The sequence below is a fragment of the Pithys albifrons genome, chromosome 6, assembly GCF_047495875.1.
Source record: "Pithys albifrons albifrons isolate INPA30051 chromosome 6, PitAlb_v1, whole genome shotgun sequence".
NCBI classification, from domain to species: domain Eukaryota; kingdom Metazoa; phylum Chordata; class Aves; order Passeriformes; family Thamnophilidae; genus Pithys; species Pithys albifrons.
The window spans coordinates 62,281,156-62,302,899 of NC_092463.1; the positions used below are offsets into that span (position 1 = coordinate 62,281,156).

Genomic DNA, 21,744 nt, shown 5'->3' on the forward strand with positions numbered 1-21,744 from the left:
AGCCGTGACCCAGCCTCCAACAGTGTCCCCTGTCCCCAGCTGTATCCCCTGTCCCCAGCAGTGTCCCTAGCAGTGTCCCGTGTCCCCTGTCCCCAGCCGTGTCCCCAGCAGTGTCCCCAGCAGTGTCCCCTGTCCCCAGCCGTGTCCCCTGTCCCCAGCTGTATCCCCTGTCCCCAGCAGTGTCCCTAGCAGTGTCCCCTGTCCCCAGCTGTATCCCCTGTCCCCAGCAGTGTCCCCAGCAGTGTCCCTAACCGTGTCCCCTGTCCCCAGCCGTGTCCCCTGTCCCCAGCCGTGTCCCCTGTCCCCAGCTGTATCCCCTGTCCCCAGTAGTGTCCCCAGCAGTGTCCCTAACCGTGTCCCCTGTCCCCAGCCGTGTCCCCTGTCCCCAGCCATCCTCCCGCCGCCACCACCCCGTGGCAGGGGATGATGACACGTCGCCGCCACCGCGTGTCCCCCCTGTGTGGACCAACTTCCTCAGCGCCTCCGAATCGGGGCCACCCCACATCCCTGTCCCACCTCTCCGTCACCTCCCGGGGTGACCCGGGGGCCACCCCCAGCTGTCGCCTTTAGCGTGCCCGGTGTCCCCTGGTGTCCCAGGTGAGGGGTGGCTCCAGCTCGTCCCTCCCCTCGGCGCCTTCCCTGTGCCCGTCACTGGGGATTAGCGCAGGGACAGCCCCGGGCTCGGGGACAGGGGACAGGGGACAGGGCCACCCGCCATCTCGCCTGGATGTAGGAGGCCCGGCCGAGCGGTGACACCGAGGGTGACACCCCGCATCCCTGCGGTGGGCGACGACGGGGACCCCCCCGCGCCCCCCCAGCCCTCGGGGGCACCATGAAGGACCGGCTGGAGCAGCTCAAGGCGGTGAGAGGGACCCCCGGGGACAGGGGACACGGCCTGGGGGGGTGACACGGGGGTGGGGGACGCCAAAGAGCCCACCCCATAATGGGTGGGGCGTGACGGGGGTGGGGGACCCCAAAACCCAAGCCCACAGTGGATGGGGACATCACAGGGGGGATGTCACCGAGATGCCACCCCTCGGTACGCGGGGGTGACATGGGGACAGGAGGGGACATCAGACCCCTCCCCGGGGTGAATGGGGGGGTGTCACGGCGTGGGGGGGGACCCCAAAACCCGAGTCCATGGTGGATGGGGACACCATGAGATGGATGTCACCGAGGTGCCACCCCACAGCGTGTGGGGGGGGTGGCACGGGGGGTCCCCAAGACGTCATTCCACGACCAGTGGGGGGTCCTGAGACCCCCAGCAATGGCGTGTCAGGTGGAGGGTTTGGGGGTACACCGGCTATTTTGGGGTGACGAGTCCTGTCCTCACTGTGCCGGGGGACACCCCCCAATCCGGGCTATGGGGGGCAGGTAGTGGGGGGGTCGGGGTGGATTTGGGGGGTGCCAGCACCCCACCCCGCACCCCACATTCCCGCCCCCATCGCCGCTTCCTCATCCCTTTTCCCGCCCCGTCGTGGGGCTCCACTTCCCCCCCTTTGCCGGGGGGCTCCCCCCGCGGCCGCTCCCGGGGATTGTGGGGGTCCCGCAGCCCCCCAGCCCGCGCCCCCCGGGCCCCCCGGCCGCGGCAGGCAGGCTTGGCAGGGATTTACCGGGATTATGGAGCCAGCAGATAAAGCCCTCGGGGGGGAGTGAAAGGGATTAATTTTATTTTTACTCCGGCGGGAGATAGGGGGGGGGGGGGGGAGCCCGGGGGGCAGGTGGGGGGTCCATGATTGGGGGTCTGGACCCCTCCACAGGACACCCCACCACCAGCACCCCCGGGCGCTGCTGGAGCGGAGGGGGGCGAGGGGAGCAGGAGGGGCTGGGATGGGTATTTTGGGATGGGATGGAGTCGGGAGCGCACGGGTGGGGTGGGGGGCCGGGCACGGCACCGGGGTGATGGGCACTGGGCACCTTTGTGCCCCCCAGGGCTGCTCAGCCCCGCCATGGGGTCACATCTGGGGACACAACCCTTGTCCCAACCCCATCCCATCGCTGTCCCTGTCCCCTCCCTCCAGCCAAGCCCAACAATCCCTTAATTCCCAGCCAGATGTGAGCAGAGCTCGCCCCCCGTCCCGCCCCCCCAGCTGCAGATGTCCCCTCCCCGTGCCACCACACCCCCATGGCTGCCCCCCCCGTGTCCCCCGGCACCCTCGGCGGTGCCCCTGGGGGTGCTGGTGGGGCGGGGGGGGTCACCCCTGGGCGCTGCATCCCACAGAAACAGGACGCGGACGATGACACGGAGGAGCTGGAGATCGCCGTGGACAACACGGCCTTCATGGATGAGTTCTTCTCGGAGGTGAGGGAGGGCTGGGAGCGGGGCTGGGGGGTGCAGGGCTGCCTCCTAACGCCCCCCAAAATCCCTCCGGGCGTGTCCAGATCGAGGAGACCCGGCAGAACATCGACAAGATCTCGGAGAACGTGGAGGAAGCCAAGAAGCTCTACAGCCTCATCCTCTCAGCGCCCATCCCAGAGCAGAGTGAGTGAGGGGACAGTGTCCCCATGTCCTTCCTGGCCCGCAGGGAGCCTTCCCAGGGACATTCCTCACCTCTGTGATCCCGCAGAGACCAAAGATGACCTGGAGCAGCTGACGACGGAGATCAAGAAAATGGCCAACAGCGTCCGGAACAAGCTGAAGAGTGAGTGGCCCTGGGTGGCCCTGTCCCTGTGGGTGTGCTGGGGACACTGGGGACACGGGGCCTGGCAGTGGGGAGAGCCCCTGAGGGGTTGGAATCCGGATCTTTCCAGGTATGGAGAGGAACATCGAGCAGGACGAGGAGCGATCCTCAGCCGACCTCCGGATACGCAAATCCCAGGTGAGCTCCTGGCCCTGGGAGCCACTGCTGGGGCTGTCCCCAACCTGTGTCCCCAAGTCCTGAGTGCTCCCTGTCCCCCACAGGCCAGGGATAGTGGCATGTCCTGGTGTCCCCAGGTCTCCATTCCTGTCCCCACCCAGTGTCCCCAGGTCCTGAGTGCTCCTTGTCCCACCCTGTCTCCCACAGGCCAGGGATGTGGCATGTCCTGGTGTCCCCAGGTCTCCATTCCTGTCCCCACCCAGTGTCCCCAGGTCCTGAGTGCTCCTTGTCCCACCCTGTCCCCCACAGGCCAGGGATGTGGCATGTCCTGGTGTCCCCAGGTCTCCATTCCTGTCCCCACCTGTGTCCCCATGTCCTGAGTGCTCCCTGTCCCCCACAGGCCAGGGATGGTGGCATGTCCTGGTGTCCCCAAGTCTCCTGCCTCTGTCCCCAGCAGCACCTCATGTCCCCAAGCTTCCTGTCCCTCTGTCCTGTCCCTTCAAGGCTGGGATGTGCCACATCCTGGGTTCCCCTGTGTCTCATGCCACTGTCCCCACTCCCAGCGTTTCCTCCTGCCATGTGTCCCAAGGCTGGGGACATGCTATGCCCAGAGTGTCACTGCTCTGACTTCCTGTGCCCATCCCCAGCACTGGGTCCTGTCCCCTGGGGTTGGGACACGCCATGCCTGGGCTGTCCCCACCCTCCCCCTCATCCTCCCCCTCATCCTCATCCCCATGTCCCCGTCCTCAGCACTCGGTCCTGTCACCTGGGGTTGGGACATGCCATGCCTGGGCTGTCCCCACCCTCCCCCTCATCCTCATCCTCATTCTCATCCCCATGTCCCCATCCTCAGCACTCGGTTCTGTCCCCTGGGGTTGTGACACGCCATGGCTGGGCTGTCCCCATTCTCATCCTCATCCTCATCCTCATTCTCATCCCCATGTCCCTGTCCCCAGCACTTGGTCCTGTCCCCTGGGGTTGGGACACGCCATGGCTGGGCTGTCCCCATCCTCATCCTCATCTTCATCCCCATGTACCTGTCCTCAGCACTCAGTCCTGTCCCCTGGGGTTGGGACATGCCATGTCCCCATCCTCATCCTCATCTTCATCCCCATGTCCCCATCCCCAGCACTGGGTCCTGTCCCCTGGGGTTGGGACATGCCGTGCCTGGGCTGTCCCCATCCTCATGCTCATCCTCATCCCTGTGTCCCTGTCCCCAGCACTCGGTCCTGTCCCGCAAGTTCGTGGATGTCATGACCAAGTACAACGAGGCGCAGGTGGATTTCCGGGAGCGCAGCAAGGGCCGGATCCAGCGCCAGCTGGAGATCAGTGAGTGGGAACACCAGGCCACGCCCCTTTGGGGGAGTGGGCGGGGCCACGTGGCACCTTTTGGGAAAGTGGGAGGGGCTAGGGCATAGAGACCCCTCCTTTTGGGAAAGTGGGAGGGGCCAGGGAATAGAGACCTCCCCTTTTGGGAAAGTGGGAGGAGTCAGGGAATAGAGACTTCTCTTTTTGGGAAAGTGGGAGGGGCCAGGGAATAGAGACCCCCCCTTTTGGGAAAGTGGGAGGAGTCAGGGAATAGAGACCTCTCCTTTTGGGAAAGTGGGAGGGGCCAGGGAATAGAGACCCCTCCTTTTGGTAAAGTGGGAGGAGCCAGGGCATGGAGACCCTTTTGGGAAAGTGGGAGGAGTCAGGGAAAAGAGATCCCTCCTTTTGGGAAAGTGGGAGGGGCCAGGGAATAGAGACTCCTCCTTTTGGGAAAGTGGGAGGAGCAGGACACTCAAGTGGGAGAAGCCAATCCCCACAAATCCCTCCTCTTTGGAAAAGTGGGTGGAGCTGAGCACCCCAGACCACACCCCTTTTGGCAGAGTGGCTGGGGCCAGACCAAATAGACCACGCCCATCTGGCCAAGGGGGTGTGGCCACTTCTATAAACCCCACCCCTTTGGAAAATATAGAACTATCACTGTCTGGAACTGCCTGAAGGGAAGTTCTGCCCAGGTGGGGGTTGGTCTCTTCTCCCAGGCACTCAGCAATAGGGTCTGGGGGGGTCTATGGGGGGTCTGTGGGATTCTCTAGGGCTCTCTAGGGGTGTGTGAGCATCTCTGGGGGCTATGGGGGGTCTGTGGGGCTCTCTAGGGGTGTGTGAGCATCTCTGGGGGGCTATGGGGGTCTGTGGGATTCTCTAGGGCTCTCTAGGGGTGTGTGAGCATCTCTGGGGGGCTATGGGGGGTCTGTGGGATTCTCTAGGCCTCTCTAGGGGTGTGTGAGCATCTCTGGGGGGCTATGGGGGGTCTGTGGGATTCTCTAGGGCTCTCTAGGGGTGTGTGAACATCTCTGGGGGGCTATGGGGGGTCTGTGGGATTCTCTAGGGCTCTCTAGGGGTGTGTGAGCATCTCTGGGGGGCTATGGGGGGTCTGTGGGATTCTCTAGGCCTCTCTAGGGGTGTGTGAGCATCTCTGGGGGGCTATGGGGGGTCTGTGGGATTCTATCAGGCCCAGGCACTCAGCAATAGGACAGGGGGGCTCAAGCTGTGCCAGGGGAAATTGAAGTTGGAGATGAGAAGGAAATTCTTTGCAGAGAGAGTGCTCAGGGATTGGAATGGGCTGCCCAGAGAGGGGGTGGATTCCCCATCCCTGGAGGTTTTTCAGCTGAGCTTGGCCGTGGCACTGAGTGCCATGATCTGGTAAAGGGACTGGAGTTGGACCAAGGCTTGGACTGGATGAGCTGGGAGGGCTTTTCCAACCCAACCCATTCCATGATTCTATGAAAAGTGGGTGGATCCTGCTGCTAAACCACCCATCGTTTTGGTGATGTGGGTGCAGCCAGGCCCACACAGGCCCTGCCCATTTTCCCAAAACGAGCATGGCCTGTTTCCCACCCCTTCCCACCTTCCCACAGCCGGCAAGAACACCACGGATGAGGAGCTGGAGGAGATGCTGGAGAGCGGGAACCCCTCCATCTTCACCTCGGGGGTGAGCCAGGGGACATCGTGGGATAAGGGGGGGGACATGGGGGGGACACAGGGCCAGCCCCACCCCTGCTAACAGCCCCCGCCCCCTCCTTGCAGATCATGGACTCGCAGATCTCGAAGCAGGCGCTGAGCGAGATCGAGGGGCGGCACAAGGACATCGTGCGCCTGGAGAGCAGCATCAAGGAGCTCCACGACATGTTCGTGGACATCGCCATGCTCGTGGAGAACCAGGCACGGGGGCACCCCCTGGGGCAGCTGGGACCAGTGGGGAACCCCCCAGGGGAACTGGGACAACTGGGGAACCCCCCAGGGGAACTGAGACCAGTGGGGAATCCCTAACAGGGGAACTGGGACCAGTGGGGAACCCCCCAGGGGAACTGAGACCAGTGGGGAATCCCTAACAGGGGAACTGGGACCAGTGGGGAACACCCCAGGGAACTGGGACCAGTGGGGAACCCGCCATGGGAACTGGGACCAGTGGGGAAGCCCTAACAGTGGAACTGGGACCAGTGGGGAACACCCCAGGGGAACTGGGACAACTGGGGAACCTCTCCAGGGGAAGTGGGACCAGTGGGGAACCCCCCAGGGGAACTGAGACCAGTGGGGAACGCCTAACAGGGGAACTGGGACCAGTGGGGAACACCCCAGGGGAACTGGGACCAGTGGGGAACCCGCCATGGGAACTGGGACCTGTGGGGAAGCCCTAACAGTGGAACTGGGACCAGTGGGGAACACCCCAGGGGAACTGGGACAACTGGGGAACACCCCCAGGGGAAGTGGGACTAGTGGGGAACCCCTAACAGGGGAACTGGGACTAATGGGGAATCCCTAACAGGGGAACTGGAACCACTGGGGAACCCCTAACAGGGGAACTGGGACCTGTGGGGAACACCCCAGGGGAACTGGGACTAGTGGGGAACCCCTAACAGGGAAACTGGGACCAGTGGGGAACACCCCAGGGGAACTGGAACCAGTGGGGAACACCCCAGGGGAACTGGGACCAGTGGGGAACCCCCCAGGGGAAGTGGGACCAGTGGGGAACGCCTAACAGGGGAACTGGGACTAGTGGGGAACCCCCCAGGGGAACTGGGACCAGCGGGGAACTCCTCATAGGGGAACTGGGACCAGCAGGGAACCCCCCCCCCAGGGGAACTAGGACAACTGGGGAACCCCCCCAGGGGAACTGGGACCAGTGGGGAATCCCTAACGGGGGAACTGGGACCAGTGGGGAACCCCCCAGGGGAACTGGGACCAGTGGGGAACCCCCCAGGGGAACTGGGACAACTGGGGAACCTTCCCAGGGGAACTGGGACCAGTGGGGAATCCCTAACAGGGGAACTGAGACCAGTGGGGAACCCCTAACAGGGGAACTGGGACCAGTGGGGTATCCCCAGGGGAACTGGGACCAGTGAGGAACTCCTCATAGGGGAACTGGGAGCAGTGGGAACCCCTAACAGGGGAACTGGGACCAGTGGGGGACCCCCAGGGGAACTGGGACTAGTGGGGAACCCCCCAGGGGAACTGGGACCAGTGGGAAACTCCTCATAGGGGAACTGGGACCAGCAGGGAACCCCCCCAGGGGAACTGGGACCAGTGGGGAACACCCCAGGGGAACTGGGACCAGTGGGAAACTCCTCATAGGGGAACTGAGACCAGTGGGGAACCCCCCAGGGAAACTGGGACTAGTGGGGAACCCCTAACAGGGGAACTGGGACCAGTGGGGAACACCCCCAAGGGAACTGGGACCAGTGGGGAACGCCCCCAGGGGAACTGGGACCAGTGGGGAACACCTAACAGGGGAAATGGGACCAGTGGGGAAGCACCCAGGGGAACTGGGACCAGTGGGGAACCCCTAACAGGGGAACTGGGACCAGTGGGGAACACCTAACAGGGGAACTGGGACAACTGGGGAACCCCCCAGGGGAACTGGGACCAGTGGGGAACCCCTAACAGGGGAACTGGGACCAGTGGGGTATCCCCAGGGGAACTGGGACCAGTGAGGAACTCCTCATAGGGGAACTGGGAGCAGTGGGAACCCCTAACAGGGGAACTGGGACCAGTGGGGGACCCCCAGGGGAACTGGGACTAGTGGGGAACCCCCCAGGGGAAGTGGGACCAGTGGGAAACTCCTCATAGGGGAACTGGGACCAGCAGGGAACCCCCCCAGGGGAACTGGGACCAGTGGGGAACACCCCAGGGGAACTGGGACCAGTGGGAAACTCCTCATAGGGGAACTGGGACCAGCAGGGAACCCCCCCAGGGGAACTGAGACCAGTGGGGAACCCCCCAGGGAAACTGGGACTAGTGGGGAACCCCTAACAGGGGAACTGGGACCAGTGGGGAACACCCCCAAGGGAACTGGGACCAGTGGGGAACCCCCCCAGGGGAACTGGGACCAGTGGGGAACACCTAACAGGGGAAATGGGACCAGTGGGGAAGCACCCAGGGGAACTGGGACCAGTGGGGAACCCCTAACAGGGGAACTGGGACCAGTGGGGAACACCTAACAGGGGAACTGGGACAACTGGGGAACCCCCCAGGGGAACTGGGACCAGTGGGGAACCCCTAACAGGGGAACTGGGACCAGTGGGGACCCCCTAACAGGGGAATGAGACCAGCAGGGAACCCCCCCAGGGGAACTGGGACCAGCAGGGAATGCCCCAGGGGAACTGGGACCAGTGGGGAACCCCCCAGGGGAACTGGGACCAGTGGGGAACCCCTAACAGGGAAACTGGGACCAGCAGGGAACCCCTCACAGTGGAACTGGGAGCAGTGGGGAACCCCCCATGGGGTCAGGGGGATGAGCAGGGACCCGGGCACAGGAACGAGCAGGGACCTGGGCATGGGATGACAGGGACAAGCAGGGACCACCGGGGCCAGGGGCTCAGGGTGGGTGGTGCCAGCACCCCTGGGTGCTCTCAGTGTCCCCTCCCCGCCCCTGTCCCCACCCCCGGGTGCTCTGCAGGGATCCATGATCGACCGCATCGAGAACAACATGGACCAGTCCGTGGGATTTGTGGAAAGGGCCGTGGCTGACACCAAAAAGGCTGTGAAGTACCAAAGTGAGGCCAGGAGGGTGAGATGGCCCAACGTCCCCAGTGTCCCCCAGTGTCCCCTCTGTAGCTCCAGCATCCCAGAGGCACCCCCAGTGTCCTCCTCTGGATCTCAGTGTGCCTTCACCTCTCCCAGTGTTCCCAGCACCTCCCTGTATCCTCCAGCAGCCCCGAGATCTCCTTGTGCCCCTCCAGCCACTTCTTGTCCCCCCCATCACCCCCAGCCGTCCCCCAGATGTCCCCAAAGGCTTCCACCTGCCCCCAGACCCCCTTGTCCCCTCCAGCCACCCCTCATGTCCCCCAGCTGTCCCCAAAGGCTCCCACCTGCCCCCAGACCCCCTTGTCCCCCCCCGTCACCCCTCATGTCCCCCAGCTGTCCCCAAAAGCTCCCACCTGCCCCCAGTGTCTCCCCATATCCCCCAGTGGCCCCAAGACCCCCTTGTCCCCTCCCGCCACCCCTCATGTCCCCCAGCTGTCCCCAAAGGCTCTCACCTGCTCCGAGACCCCCTTGTCCCCTCCCGCCACCCCTCATGTCCCCCAGCTGTCCCCAAAGGCTCCCACCTGCCCCCAGTGTCTCCCCATATCCCCCAGTGGCCCCGAGACCCCCTTGTCCCCTCCCGCCACCCTTCCTGTCCCCCTCATGTCCCCAAAGGCTCCCACCTGCCCCCAGTGTCTCCCCATCTGCCCCCAGTGGCCCCGAGACCCCCTTGTCCCCTCCCGCCACCCTTCCTGTCCCCCAGCTGTCCCCAAAGGCTCCCACCTGCTCCCAGTGTCTCCCCATATCCCCCAGTGGCCCCGAGACCCTCTTGTCCCCTCCAGCCACCCTTCCTGTCCCACAGCTGTCCCCAAAGGCTCCCACCTGCCCCCAGTGTCTCCCCACCTGCCCCCAGTGGCCCCAAGACCTCCTTGTCCCCTCCCGCCACCCCTTCTGTCCCCCAGCTGTCCCCAAAGGCTGCCACCTCCCCGCTTTGTCACCTCCACGAGGTGTTGGCAGCGCTGTCCCCCTTTCAGGTGTGATGAGCTGCTGAGGGCTCAGCCCCTCCTGCCCTGTCCCAGGGGTCTGCAGCATCTTCAGGGCCCCTCAGTGTCCCCCTCTGGTGTCCCCCTCATGGGACAGGTGTCACCCCCCACCCCCGTGTCCCCCCTGTGCCCCCCAGAAGCTGCTGGTTTTGGTGGCAGTGGCCATACTCCTGCTGGGGACAGTCGCCCTCATCATTGGACTCTCGGTGGGGCTGCCCACGAAATAGCCCCTGGGAGGGGGGTCTGTAAGTGTTGGGGGGCAGGGGACCCCCCTGTGGGGACACAGTGCCCTGGGGGGGCAGCAGGGACAGCCGGGGTGGGTCCCACCACCAGCTCCTGCTCGGGGGGGGCTCCAGTGCTGTGGGTTTGGGGCTGTTATGGGGCCGGGTGTGGGCTCTGGGTGGTGGTCTTGGGGTCTGTGGTGCTTGGGGGTCTGTGTTCTTTGGGAGTCTCATGCACTTGGGGGCTGCTGTGCTTGGTGTCTCTGGTGCTTGGGGGTCTTTGTTCCTGGGGGTCTGCAGTGCTGGGGGGTCTTTGGAACTTGGGGGTCTTTGTTCCTGGGGGTCTTTGGAACTCGGGGGTCTTTGTTCCTGGGGGTCTGCAGTCTGGGGGGTCTTTGGAACTTGGGGGTCTTTGTTCCTGGGGGTCTGCAGTGCTGGAGGGTCTTTGGAACTCGGAGGTCCTTGTTGCCTGGGGGTCTGCAGTGCTGGGAGGTCTTTGGAACTTGGGGGTCTTTGGAACTCGTGTGTCTCTGTTCCTTGGGGTCTGCAGTCTGGGGGGGTCTTTGGAACACGGGGGTCTTTGTTCCTGGGGGTCTTTGGAACTCAGGGGCCTTTGGAACTTGGGGGTCTTTGTCCCTGGGGGTCTGCAGTCTCAGGGATGTTTGGAACTCGGGGGTCTTTGGAACTCAGGGGTCTTTGTTGTCTGGGGGTCTGCAGTGCTGGGGGGGTCTTTGGAACTTGGGGGTCTTTGAAACTTGGGGGTCTTTGTTTCTGGGGGTCTGCAGTGCTGGGGGGTCTTTGGAACTTGGGGGTCTTTGGAACTTGGGGGTCTTTGTTCCTGGGGGTCTGCAGTGCTGGGGGGTCTTTGTTCCTTGGGGGTCTTTGTTCCTGGGGGTCTGCAGTGCTGGGGGGTCTTTGGGACTTGGGGGTCTTTGTTCCTGGGGGTCTTTGGAACTCAGGGGTCTTTGTTCCTGGGGGTCTTTGGAACTCAGGGGTCTTTGTTCTGGTGGGGGTCTGCAGTGCTGGGGGGTCTTTGGAACTCAGGGGTCCTTGTTCCTGGGGGTCTGCAGTGCTGGGGGTTGCCCAGGCAGGCCCTGCGGTGCCGGGGCCTCTGGCTGTCTGCTCCAAGCCTGGCTCGGTGTTCCCCACATCCATCTCTCCATCCCCGCTCCCTCCCTCGCTCCCACAGGTCCCTCGGCCACCTCAGCCTCTCCATCTGGAAGCTGACATCCCGCCTTTCCCTCCTCCAGACGCCTCCGAGCACCCCCAGCGGTGCCACCTCCCGGCTGGATCCTCCCCGGCTCCTCCCCGGCTCCGATCCCGGCTCCCTCCTGTCCCTGCTCTCCCGGACCTGCTCCCTCAGCTCTCCGTGTCCCGCTTCCCACCGCTGGCTCCGGCTCGGCACCGCTGCCTGTCCCTCCCCGGAGCATCCCATCTCCATCCCCTGCTGATTCCCGGGATCCTCCCCATGGGAAGGGGAGGGGGCACTGCGACACTGCGGGGACGGGGCGACAAGGAGGCAAATCCAAGGGCTGGATGCTCATCCTGGTGGCACAAGGGATGGGAATTGGGACAGTGCCTGGCACCGTGGATATTTCATTCCTGTTCCAATAAAATCCTGGCTGGTCCCGCTGGGCCTCCTCTCCCTGCTGTCACCCCAAGCCACCAGCGCAGCTCCAGGGGGTTTGTAGGAGATTAGGGAGGGTTGTGGGACACCCCAACCCCCCAAGTTTTTGGGTAAGTCACAGTGTTTGGTGGCCCGTGCCGGGGGGACACATTGGCACTGTCACCTCCCTGTGCTACACATGAACACCTCACACCTGCCCTGCCACCTCCCCTGTCCCTTGTCCCCTCCAAGCCCGTCTTTGTCCTTTATTCCCCTTCCCAGCCCCACTCCCAGTGCCTGTCCTGTGCCCCTTTCCCAACCCCATCCCTTGTCCCCAGCCCAATTCCTTGTTCCTTGCCCTCAGCCCGTTCCTTCTCCACCCTCTCCTGCCCATTTCTCATCCCTTATCCCCCTTCCCAGCTCTGTCCCTGTCCCCTGTCCCCCTCCTCATCCCCATCCTTGTCCCCTGACCCCTTCCCCAGCCTCCCCTTGTCCTGTCCCCCTTCCTATTCTTTGTCCCTTCTCCACCCTCTCCAGCCCTGTCCTTGTCCCTGTCCCCCTGCCCTCCAGTGTTTTCCCACATGTCCCTGCCTCACATTCCCTGTTTCCCTGAGCAGAAGAAGATCATGATCATGCTGTGCTGCATCATCCTGGCCATCATCCTGGCCTCCAGCATCGGGAGCATCTTCGCCTGAGCCCCACTCCTGCTGCCCTCCAGGTGACAGGGACAGCGGGTGGCACGGGGGGGTCCCTGCCACCCTCAACCCCGGGGAGTGGCTTTGGGCCTTGGTGGGGTTGAGCCGGGTGGGATTCACCCCCTTCTCGGGTGTCGGGGAGGAGCCACATCCCTTTCCTCAGTGTCACCTCTCGTCCCTCTCCTCAGTGTCACCTCTCATCCCTTTCCTCAGTGTCACCTCTCGTCCCTTTCCTTGGTGTCACCTCCTGTCCCTTTCCTCGGTGTCACCTCCTGTCCCTTTCCTCACTATCACCTCCTGTCCCTTTCCTCACTATCACCTCCTGTCCCTTTCCTATCACCTCTTGCCCCTCTCCTCACTGTCACCTCTTGCCCCTCTCCTCACTGTCACCTCCCGTCCCTCTCCTGTCTCCTCTTGCCCCTCTCCTCACAGTCACCTCTTGCCCCTCTCCTCACTGTCACTTTCCTCACTGTCCCCTCCCATCCCTCTCCTCACTGTCCCCTCCCATCCCTCTCCTCACTGTCACCTCCAGTCACCTCCCATCCCTCTCCTCACTGTCCCCTCCCGTCCCTCTGCTCACTGTCACCTCTTGTCCCTCTCCTCACTGTCCCCTCTTGTCCCTCTCCTCACTGTCCCCTCCCGTCCCTCTCCTCACTGTCCCCTCTTGCTCCTCTCCTCACTGTCACTTTCCTCAGTGTCACCTCCCGTCCCTCTCCTCACTGTCCCCTCCCGTCCCTCTCCTCACTGTCCCCTCTTGCCCCTCTCCTCACTGTCCCTCTCCTCACTGTCCCCTCCCGTCCCTCTCCTCACTGTCCCCTCTTGCCCCTCTCCTCACTGTCCCTCTCCTCACTGTCCCCTCCCGTCCCTTTCCTCAGTGTCACCTCCCATCCCTCTCCTCACTGTCCCCTCTTGCCCCTCTCCTCACTGTCACCTCCCGTCCCTTTCCTCAGTGTCACCTCCCATCCCTCTCCTCACTGTCCCCTCTTCTCAGTGTCCCCTCCCGTCCCTTTCCTCAGTGTCACCTCCCATCCCTCTCCTCACTGTCACCTCTTGCCCCTCTCTTCACTGTCCCTCTCCTCACTGTCCCCTCCCGTCCCTCTCCTCAGTGTCCCCTCCCGTCCCTTTCCTCACTGTCACCTTTTGCCCCTCTCCTCACTGTCCCCTCCCGTCCCTCTCCTCACTGTCCCCTCTTCTCAGTGTCCCCTCCCGTCCTTCTCACTGTCCCCTCCCATGGTCACAGGTGGCCCTTCCCCCCGTGCGCCCCGCCCGGATGATCCATGGGAGCGATCCCGGCCTGCCAAGCCCCGTCTCGCAGGAGCCCCGCGGCCACCCCGCCGTGTCCCAGAGGAGCGGAGCCCCTCCCGCCCGGCTGTCCCCAGCTCCTGTCCCCGCTGCCCTCGGGTGCCGGCCGGTGGCGCGGAGCGGCCGGAGGGGCCGTGTCCCTCCCTCTCCGGGGGGCACACGGGGCTCTGCCTTGCTGGGATGGCCGGAGGAGCCTCTTCCCTGTGCTCGGAGCTGCTTGGATGTGCAGCCACCCACGCCGGAGCCTTCCTCCTCAATAAAGAGCTCACCCACACTCTGCCTCGGGCCTCGAATCCTTATCCATGGATCCCCCAGGATGCTCCCGACTCCGAAACCCACTGTGGGACAGAGCTCATCCCTCCTCTGCCTCGGGCCTCAAACCCTGACCCATTTATCCCCCAGCTCTGCATTTCCTGCTCCATAACCCACTTCAGGATGAAGAATTCATCCATTCTCAGCCTCGTGCCTCAATCTCTGCTCCACAGATCCCCAAGGAGGCTCCAAGTTCCATGATTCCACCTCCAAAACTCACTTCAGGATAGAGCTTATCCATCCTTTGCCTTGTGCCTCGAATCCTGATCCCTTTATCCCCCAGGATGTTCCCAGATCCAAAACCCACTTCAGAATAAAGAGTCTCCTGTCTCAAAGCCTGATCCATTTAATCCCTTGGGATGCTCCCAGCTCCATGATTCCAGGTCCAAACCTCCTTTCAGGATAGAGTTCACCCACAGTCTGCCTTCTCACTCAGACCTGATCCATGTATTCCCAGCTCCATGTTTCCAGCTCCATAACCCACTTCAGGATAAAGAATTCACCCACACTCTCCCTGTGCCTCAATCCCTGATCCATTTAATCCCTCAGGATGCTCCCAGTTCCATGTTTCCAGCTCCAAAACCCACCTCAGGACAGGACTCATCCATCCTTTGCCTCGTGCCTCAATCCCTGATCCATTTATCCCCCAGGATGCTCCCAGCTCCATAACTCGCCTTAGGACAGGACTCACCCATCCTTTGCCTCGTGCCTCAATCCCTGATCCATTTATCCCCCAGGATGCTCCCAGGTCCATGTTTCCACCTCCAAAACCCTCTTCAGGATAACAAACCTCGTGCCTCAATCCCTGATCCATTTAATCCCCCAGGATGCTCCCAGTTCCATGTTTCCAGCTCCATAACCCACTTCAGGATAAAGAATTCACCCACATTCTCCCTGTGCCTCAATCCCTGATCCATTAATCCCTCAGGATGCTCCCAGCTCCATGTTTCCAGCTCCATAACCCACTTCTCAGGATAAAGAATTCACCCACACTCTCCCTGTGCCTCAATCCCTGATCCATTTATTCCCCAGGAAGCTCCCAGTTCCATGTTTCCACCTCCAAAACTCTCTTCAGGATAAACAGCCTCATGCCTCAATCCCATCCACTCCCATCCCATCCAATGCCAGATTCATTTATCCCCCGGGATGCTCCCAGCTCCATGTTTCCACCTCCAAAACCCTCTTCAGGATAACAAGCCTCGTGCCTCAATCCCTGATCCATTTATCCCCCAGGATGCTCCCAGCTCCATGTTTCCAGCTCCAAAACCCTCTTCAGGATAACAAGCCTCATGCCTCAATCCCTGATCCATTTATCCCCCGGGATGCTCCCAGTTCCATGTTTCCAGCTCCATAACCCACTTCAGGATAACAAGCCTCGTGCCTCAATCCCTGATCCATTTATCCCCCGGGATGCTCCCAGTTCCATGTTTCCAGCTCCATAACCCACTTCAGGATAAAGAATTCACCCACACTCTCCCCGTGCCTCAATCCCTGATCCATTTATTCCCCAGGAAGCTCCCAGTTCCATGTTTCCAGCTCCAAAACCCACCTCAGGACAGGACTCACCCATCCTTTGCCTCGTGTCTCAATCCCTGATCCATTATCCCCCAGGATGCTCCCAGCTCCATAACCCACTTCAGGATAAAGAATTCACCCACATTCTCCCTGTGCCTCAATCCCTGATCTATTTAATCCCTCAGGATGCTCCCAGGTCCATGTTTCCAGCTCCATAACCCACTTCTCAGGATAAAGAATTCACCCACATTCTCCCCATGCCTCAATCCCTGATCCATTTATCCCCCAGGATGCTCCCAGCTCCATAACTCACCTTAGGACAGGACTCATCCATCCTTTGCCTCGTGCCTCAATCCCTGATCCATTTATCCCCCAGGATGCTCCCAGTTCCATGTTTCCAGCTCCATAACCCACTTCAGGATAAGGAATTCACCCACATTCTCCCCATGCCTCAATCCCTGATCCATTAATCCCCCAGGATGCTCCCAGTTCCATGTTTCCAGCTCCATAACCCACTTCAGGATAAAGAATTCACCCACATTCTCCCTGTGCCTCAATCCCTGATCCATTTAATCCCTCAGGATGCTCCCAGTTCCATGTTTCCACCTCCAAAACCCTCTTCAGGATAAACAGCCTCATGCCTCAATCCCATCCACTCCCATCCCATCCAATGCCAGATCCATTTAATCCCTCAGGATGCTCCCAGTTCCATGTTTCCACCTCCAAAACCCTCTTCAGGATAACAAGCCTCGTGCCTCAATCCCTGATCCATTTATCCCCCAGGATGCTCCCAGCTCCATGTTTCCAGCTCCATAACCCACTTCAGCATAAGGAATTCACGCACATTCTCCCTGTGCCTCAATCCCTGATCCGTTTATCCCTCAGGATGCTCCCAGCCTTGTGTTCCCAGCTCCCAAACCCTCTGCAGGCCGGAGCTCACTCACCCTCCTCCTCGGCCTCCAACCCCGATCCAGAGGACGCTCCCAGTGCCGCATTCCCACTTCCAAACCTCACTCCAGGCCCGAGTGTGACGCTTTAATCCTCCGGGGAATGCCTCCCAGCGTTCCCTCACACCCTGTGCTTGAGGAAGAACTTGCCCCAGTAGCGGCCCTGGAGCCGCAGGTCGTAGGGGCTCAGGTACTTCCTCATCCCCAGCATGTTGGAGGTGACGACGCGCTCGAAAGTCCAGGGATTCTGGTTGTTGAGCCTCTTCTCCTCCTCTTCCCGCCGCATCTCCTGGAGGCTCTCCCGGCTCACGGGCACGGCCGGGAAGGGCAGTTTTTGGGCCACCTGGGCCAGGAAGGGCTGCACCTCCTCGAAGTGGCAGCGGCCGCCCAGCTCCACCACGAGGCGCCCGGTGCGCACCGGAGTCACGTAGTGGTCGATGGGGCCCTTCCCGCCGCCCATCCGGTGGCCGAGGCTCTTCCGCGTCACCGGCTTGGCCGGCGCCGGCACGCGCCACACGGCGAACATGCGCCGGGCGTCCATGTGGCGCCCGATGGTCAGGCGGATCATCTCAAAGTGACCCCAGTGCAGGTACCCCCCGCCCAGAGCCTGCGGGGAGACAGAGGGGGGTAAGGGGGGAGAGAGGGGGTAATGTGGGGGGGAGACAGAGGGGGGTAAGGGGGGGAGAGAGGGGGTAATGTGGGGGGACAGAGGGGGATAAATGGGGGGAGAGAGGGGGTAATGTGGGGAGAGAGGGGGGATAATGTGGGGGGGATAGAGGGGGATAATGTGTGGGGATAGAGGGGGATAATGTGGGGGGACAGAGGGGGATAATGTGGGGGGACAGAGGGGAGAGAGGGGGGGAGAGAGGGGATAATGTGAGGAGAGAGGGGGGATAATGTGGGGAGAGAGGGGGGATAATGTGGGGAGAGAGGGGGATAATGTGGGGAGAGAGGGGGGATAATGTGGGGAGAGAGGGGGGATAATGTGGGGAGAGAGGGGGGATAATGTGGGGAGAGAGGGGGGATAATGTGGGGAGAGAGGGGGGATAATGTGGGGAGAGAGGGGGATAATGTGGGGAGAGAGGGGGATAATGTGGGGAGAGAGGGGGATAATGTGGGGAGAGAGGGGGATAATGTGGGGAGAGAGGGGGATAATGTGGGGAGAGAGGGGGATAATGTGGGGGGATAGAGGGAGAGAGGGGGAGAGAGGGGATAATGTGGGGGGATAGAGGGGGGATAATGTGGGGGAGAGGGGGGGATAATGTGGGGGGATAGAGGGGGGATAATGTGGGGGATAGAGGGGGATAATGTGGGGGATAGAGGGGGGATAATGTGGGGGATAGAGGGGGGATAATGTGGGGGATAGAGGGGGATAATGTGGGGGATAGAGGGGGATAATGTGGGGGATAGAGGGGGATAATGTGGGGGGAGTGAGGGGGATAATGTGGGGGGAGAGTGGGGGATAATGTGGGGGATAGAGGGGGATAATGTGGGGGGAGAGAGGGGGATAATGTGGGGGATAGAGGGGGATAATGTGGGGGGAGAGAGGGGGATAATGTGGGGGGAGAGAGGGGGATAATGTGGGGGATAGAGGGGGATAATGTGGGGGGAGAGAGGGGGATAATGTGGGGGGAGGAATCGGGGATAGAGGGGGATAATGTGGGGGATAAATCTGGGGATAATCAGGGGATAGAGGGGGATAATGTGGGGATAGAGGGGGGGATAATGTGGGGATAGATCAGGGATAGAGGGGGGATAATGTGGGGGTATAGAGCGGGATAAATGGGGGGAGAGAGGGGGGATAATGTGGGGGGATAGAGGGGGTTATGTGGGGATAGTGAGGGGGGATAATGTGGGGATAGAGGGGGGTAAATGGGGGGGGTAGAGGGGGATAATGGGGGGGGATAGAGGGGGATATGTGGGGGATAGAGAGGGGAGAGAGGAGGGAGGAATCGGGGATAGAGGGGGGATAATGTGGGGGATAAATCTGGGGATAAATCAGAGGATAGAGGGGGATAAATGGGGGGATAGTGAGTTGATAATAGGGGGGATAGAGGGGGGATAGAGGAGGGAGAAATTGGGGATAGAGGAGGGATAAATCAGGGGATAAATTTGGGGGATAGAGGGGGATAATAGGGGGATAATTCAGGGATAGAGGGGATAATGTGGGGGGATAAATCGGGAATAGAGTGGGAATTAATCAGGGGTTAATTGGGGATAGAGGGGGGACAAATCAGGGGATTGAGGGGGGGATAATGTGGGAGATAAATCAGGGATAGAGAAGGGATAAATCAGGGATAGAGGAGGGATAATGTGGGGGATAAATCAGGGATAGAGGGGAATAAATTGGGGATAGAGGGGGATAAATCAGGGGATAATTCAGGGATAGAGGGGGCACCAATCAGGGATAGAGGGGGGGATAAATCAAGGATATAAGTGGGATAAATTGGGATATGGGGTGGGATAAACTGGGAATAGAAGTGGGATAACTCAGGGATGGGATAAATTGGTGATTTGGGGCGGAATAAATTGTGGATATAAGTCGGATAAATTTGGGATACGGGATGGGAGAAATAAGGGATATGGGTGAGATAAATCGGGGATGGAAAGGGGATAAATCGGGGATACGGGTGGGATAAACTGGGGATATGGGATGGGATAAATCAGGGATACAGGTGGGATAAACTGGGGATATGGGATGGGATAAATCAGGGATACAGGTGGGATAAACTGGGGATATGGGATGGGATAAACTGGGGATATTCAGTGGCTTAACTCAGGGATATGAGGGGGGATAAACTGGGGATATGGGGTGGGATAAATCAGGGATACAGGTTGGACAAGCTGGGATATGGGGTGGGATACTCAGGGATACAGGTGGGACAAGCTGGGATATGGGGTGGGATAACTCAGGGATACAGGTGGGACAAGCTGGGATATGGGGTGGGATAACTCAGGGATACAGGTGGGACAAGCTGGGATATGGGGTGGGATAACTCAGGGATACAGGTGGGACAAGCTGGGATATGGGGTGGGATAATTTGAGGATACGGGGATGGAGCAGAGGGCGCTGTGTCCTGCCTGGGAACAGGGACATGGAAAGGGACAGGAAGAACCGTGTCCTGCCTGGACAACTCGGCACCCACGTTCCATTCGCGGTGCCCTTCCCGGGAATGCCGGCACATTCCGGTGCCCCGCAATTCCCGGCTGGATCGGGACGGTTCCCGCCGCAATCCCAACCCCTGGAATTCCCGCGGTGCTCACCAGGATCCCGTATTGCCCCTGGGTGAAATCGGTGGCCTCCCGGGACGGCCCGCGGATGTCACGGAGCCTCCGGGGCTCCCTCCGGACCTTGGGCACGGCCGGCACTTTGTCCATGAACTTCAGCTTCGGTTTCTCCGGGATGGTGATTCCTGCCGGGATAGCGCCGGGATGAGGATCCCCGGGAAGGGAAAGGCCGGGATGGAGCCCCGCGCCCCCCCAGCGCCCTCACCGCTGTAATCCGGCGGCAGCACCAACTTCTTGAGCCCCGCACGGGGCACGGCGACTCCGCCGGGGACCTGCGGGGCAGAGCGGGGCGGTCATGGCGGGGCCTCCCGGTTACCGGAGCGGGGGGTCGGTGTCACCCCCCTCCTCCTTCCCCGGCCCTCCCGAGCCCCTCGAGGGCCCCTCGGAGCGCGGCCGGGCCCCCTCCCCGACCTGTCCGGGCCCCCCCGACCTGTCCGGGCCCGGAGCAGCCCCGGGAGCCGCCATCGCCACATCTCCGGGACGGGCCGGAAGTGCCCTCAGGGCGCCGCCATTGGTCCGGCCCCAAACCCGCCCCCCCGGAACGGTCCGGCTCGGAAATGTGTTCCGCAATTTTAGTTCCGCGACGTCCCAGTTCCGGCGCCCGGACTGACTGGGAAGGAGTTACTCCCTATGGGAAACCTCCCACTGCCCGGGCGGGCTGAGGATCCTTCAGCGACCCCAGGAGGCGCTGGGAGTGCTCTGGGTGCGCTCCCAGACTTTGTGCTGGGGGACAAACTGGTTTTGGCAGGCTAAGAAAAGCCCGTACTGGTTTGACTGGGATGAGGTCGGTTTTGTTCCCAGTGGCTGCGTTTGGGTTCAGGAATCCCGCGTCACACCCGACCTTCAACTAAGCAGCATTCCCAGACAAACCAGCCTTCCTCAAGCTCTCCATCCCATGGACCATCATTTCCAACATTCCATCATTATCACATCATCCATCCGTCTCACACCAACATCATCAACACCCCTCATCATCATCATCATCATCCTCCTCCTCATCCTCATCATCAACACCATCCTCCCCACCTCCATCATCCACCTCCTCATCATCATCAACATCATCCTCCTCCTCATCATCATCACACCACCATCCCACCACCATCACACACCACCTCACACACCATCACCACCTCCTCATCAACAACATCATCACCACCTCACCATCATCATCCACCACCTCCTCACATCACCAACCTCCACCACCACACCACACCCTCACATCACCACACCTCCCCATCCACCACACCACACCACCACCACCACCACATCCACCACCACATCCCACCACCACACACAACCTCATCCTCACCTCCACCCACCCAACCTCATCCTCAACCTCATCATCACCTCAACCACCACCTCCACCCCAACACCTCCACCACCACCACCACCACCACCACCACCACCACATCACAACATCACCACACCAACACACCACACCACCTCCTCCACCCACCACCTCCACCACCTCCCACCAACACCACACACACAACCCCACCACCACCTCCATCCTCCTCACCACCACCACCTCACACCACCTCCACCTCCTCCTCCTCCACCACCTCCACCACACCACCTCCATCCTCCACCTCCACCACCCACCTCACCTCCTCCTCACCACCACCACCACATCCTCCATCCACCACCTCACACCCATCACCATCATCACCACATCATCATCCACCCACCTCCTCCTCCACCTCCACACCCCACCTCCTCCACATCACATCACCACCACACCTCCTCCTCCATCCTCCATCCTCCACCTCCTCCACCTCCTCACACCTCCATCATCACATCCACCACCACCACACCATCCACCCCACCACCCCTCCATCCTCACCACCACCACCACCACCTCCACCTCCACCTCCTCCACCTCCACCACCACCCACACCACCCAACCTCCTCCACCACACCATCATCACACCTCAACAACACCATAACCTACCTCCTCCACCATCATCATCATCCTCATCATCATCCAGATCCTCACCTCACCATCACCTCCAAT

The 21,744-nt window shown here is 61.3% G+C and overlaps 2 protein-coding genes across 3 annotated transcripts; one reads left to right on the forward strand and one right to left on the reverse strand.

Annotated features, from left to right (window-relative positions):
* The first annotated feature begins 659 nt into the window (after window positions 1-659).
* Window positions 660-14,309, forward strand: STX3 (syntaxin 3). 2 transcript variants are annotated; one of them, XM_071559234.1, is made up of 11 exons: window positions 660-862; window positions 2,222-2,302; window positions 2,383-2,482; window positions 2,568-2,642; window positions 2,752-2,819; window positions 4,019-4,127; window positions 5,699-5,772; window positions 5,868-6,002; window positions 8,737-8,833; window positions 12,289-12,389; window positions 13,607-14,309. In XM_071559234.1, the coding sequence occupies exons 1-11, from the start codon at window positions 833-835 to the stop codon at window positions 14,090-14,092; spliced, it is 1,356 nt and encodes a 451-aa protein (XP_071415335.1). In that variant the 5' UTR covers window positions 660-832; the 3' UTR covers window positions 14,093-14,309. The 2 variants fall into 2 exon arrangements, with proteins under 2 accessions (XP_071415335.1, XP_071415337.1); XM_071559236.1 differs by having other exon boundaries at window positions 8,737-8,847; window positions 13,607-13,693.
* Window positions 14,310-16,516: 2,207 nt separating this feature from the next.
* MRPL16 (mitochondrial ribosomal protein L16) lies at window positions 16,517-20,246 on the reverse strand. Its single transcript, XM_071559237.1, has 4 exons — window positions 20,158-20,246; window positions 19,936-19,998; window positions 19,707-19,855; window positions 16,517-17,049 (listed from the first exon to the last, which is right to left on the reverse strand). Exons 1-4 carry the CDS (start codon window positions 20,201-20,203, stop codon window positions 16,564-16,566), a joined length of 744 nt encoding a protein of 247 aa, XP_071415338.1. The 5' UTR covers window positions 20,204-20,246; the 3' UTR covers window positions 16,517-16,563.
* Between the last annotated feature and the right edge of the window lie 1,498 nt (window positions 20,247-21,744).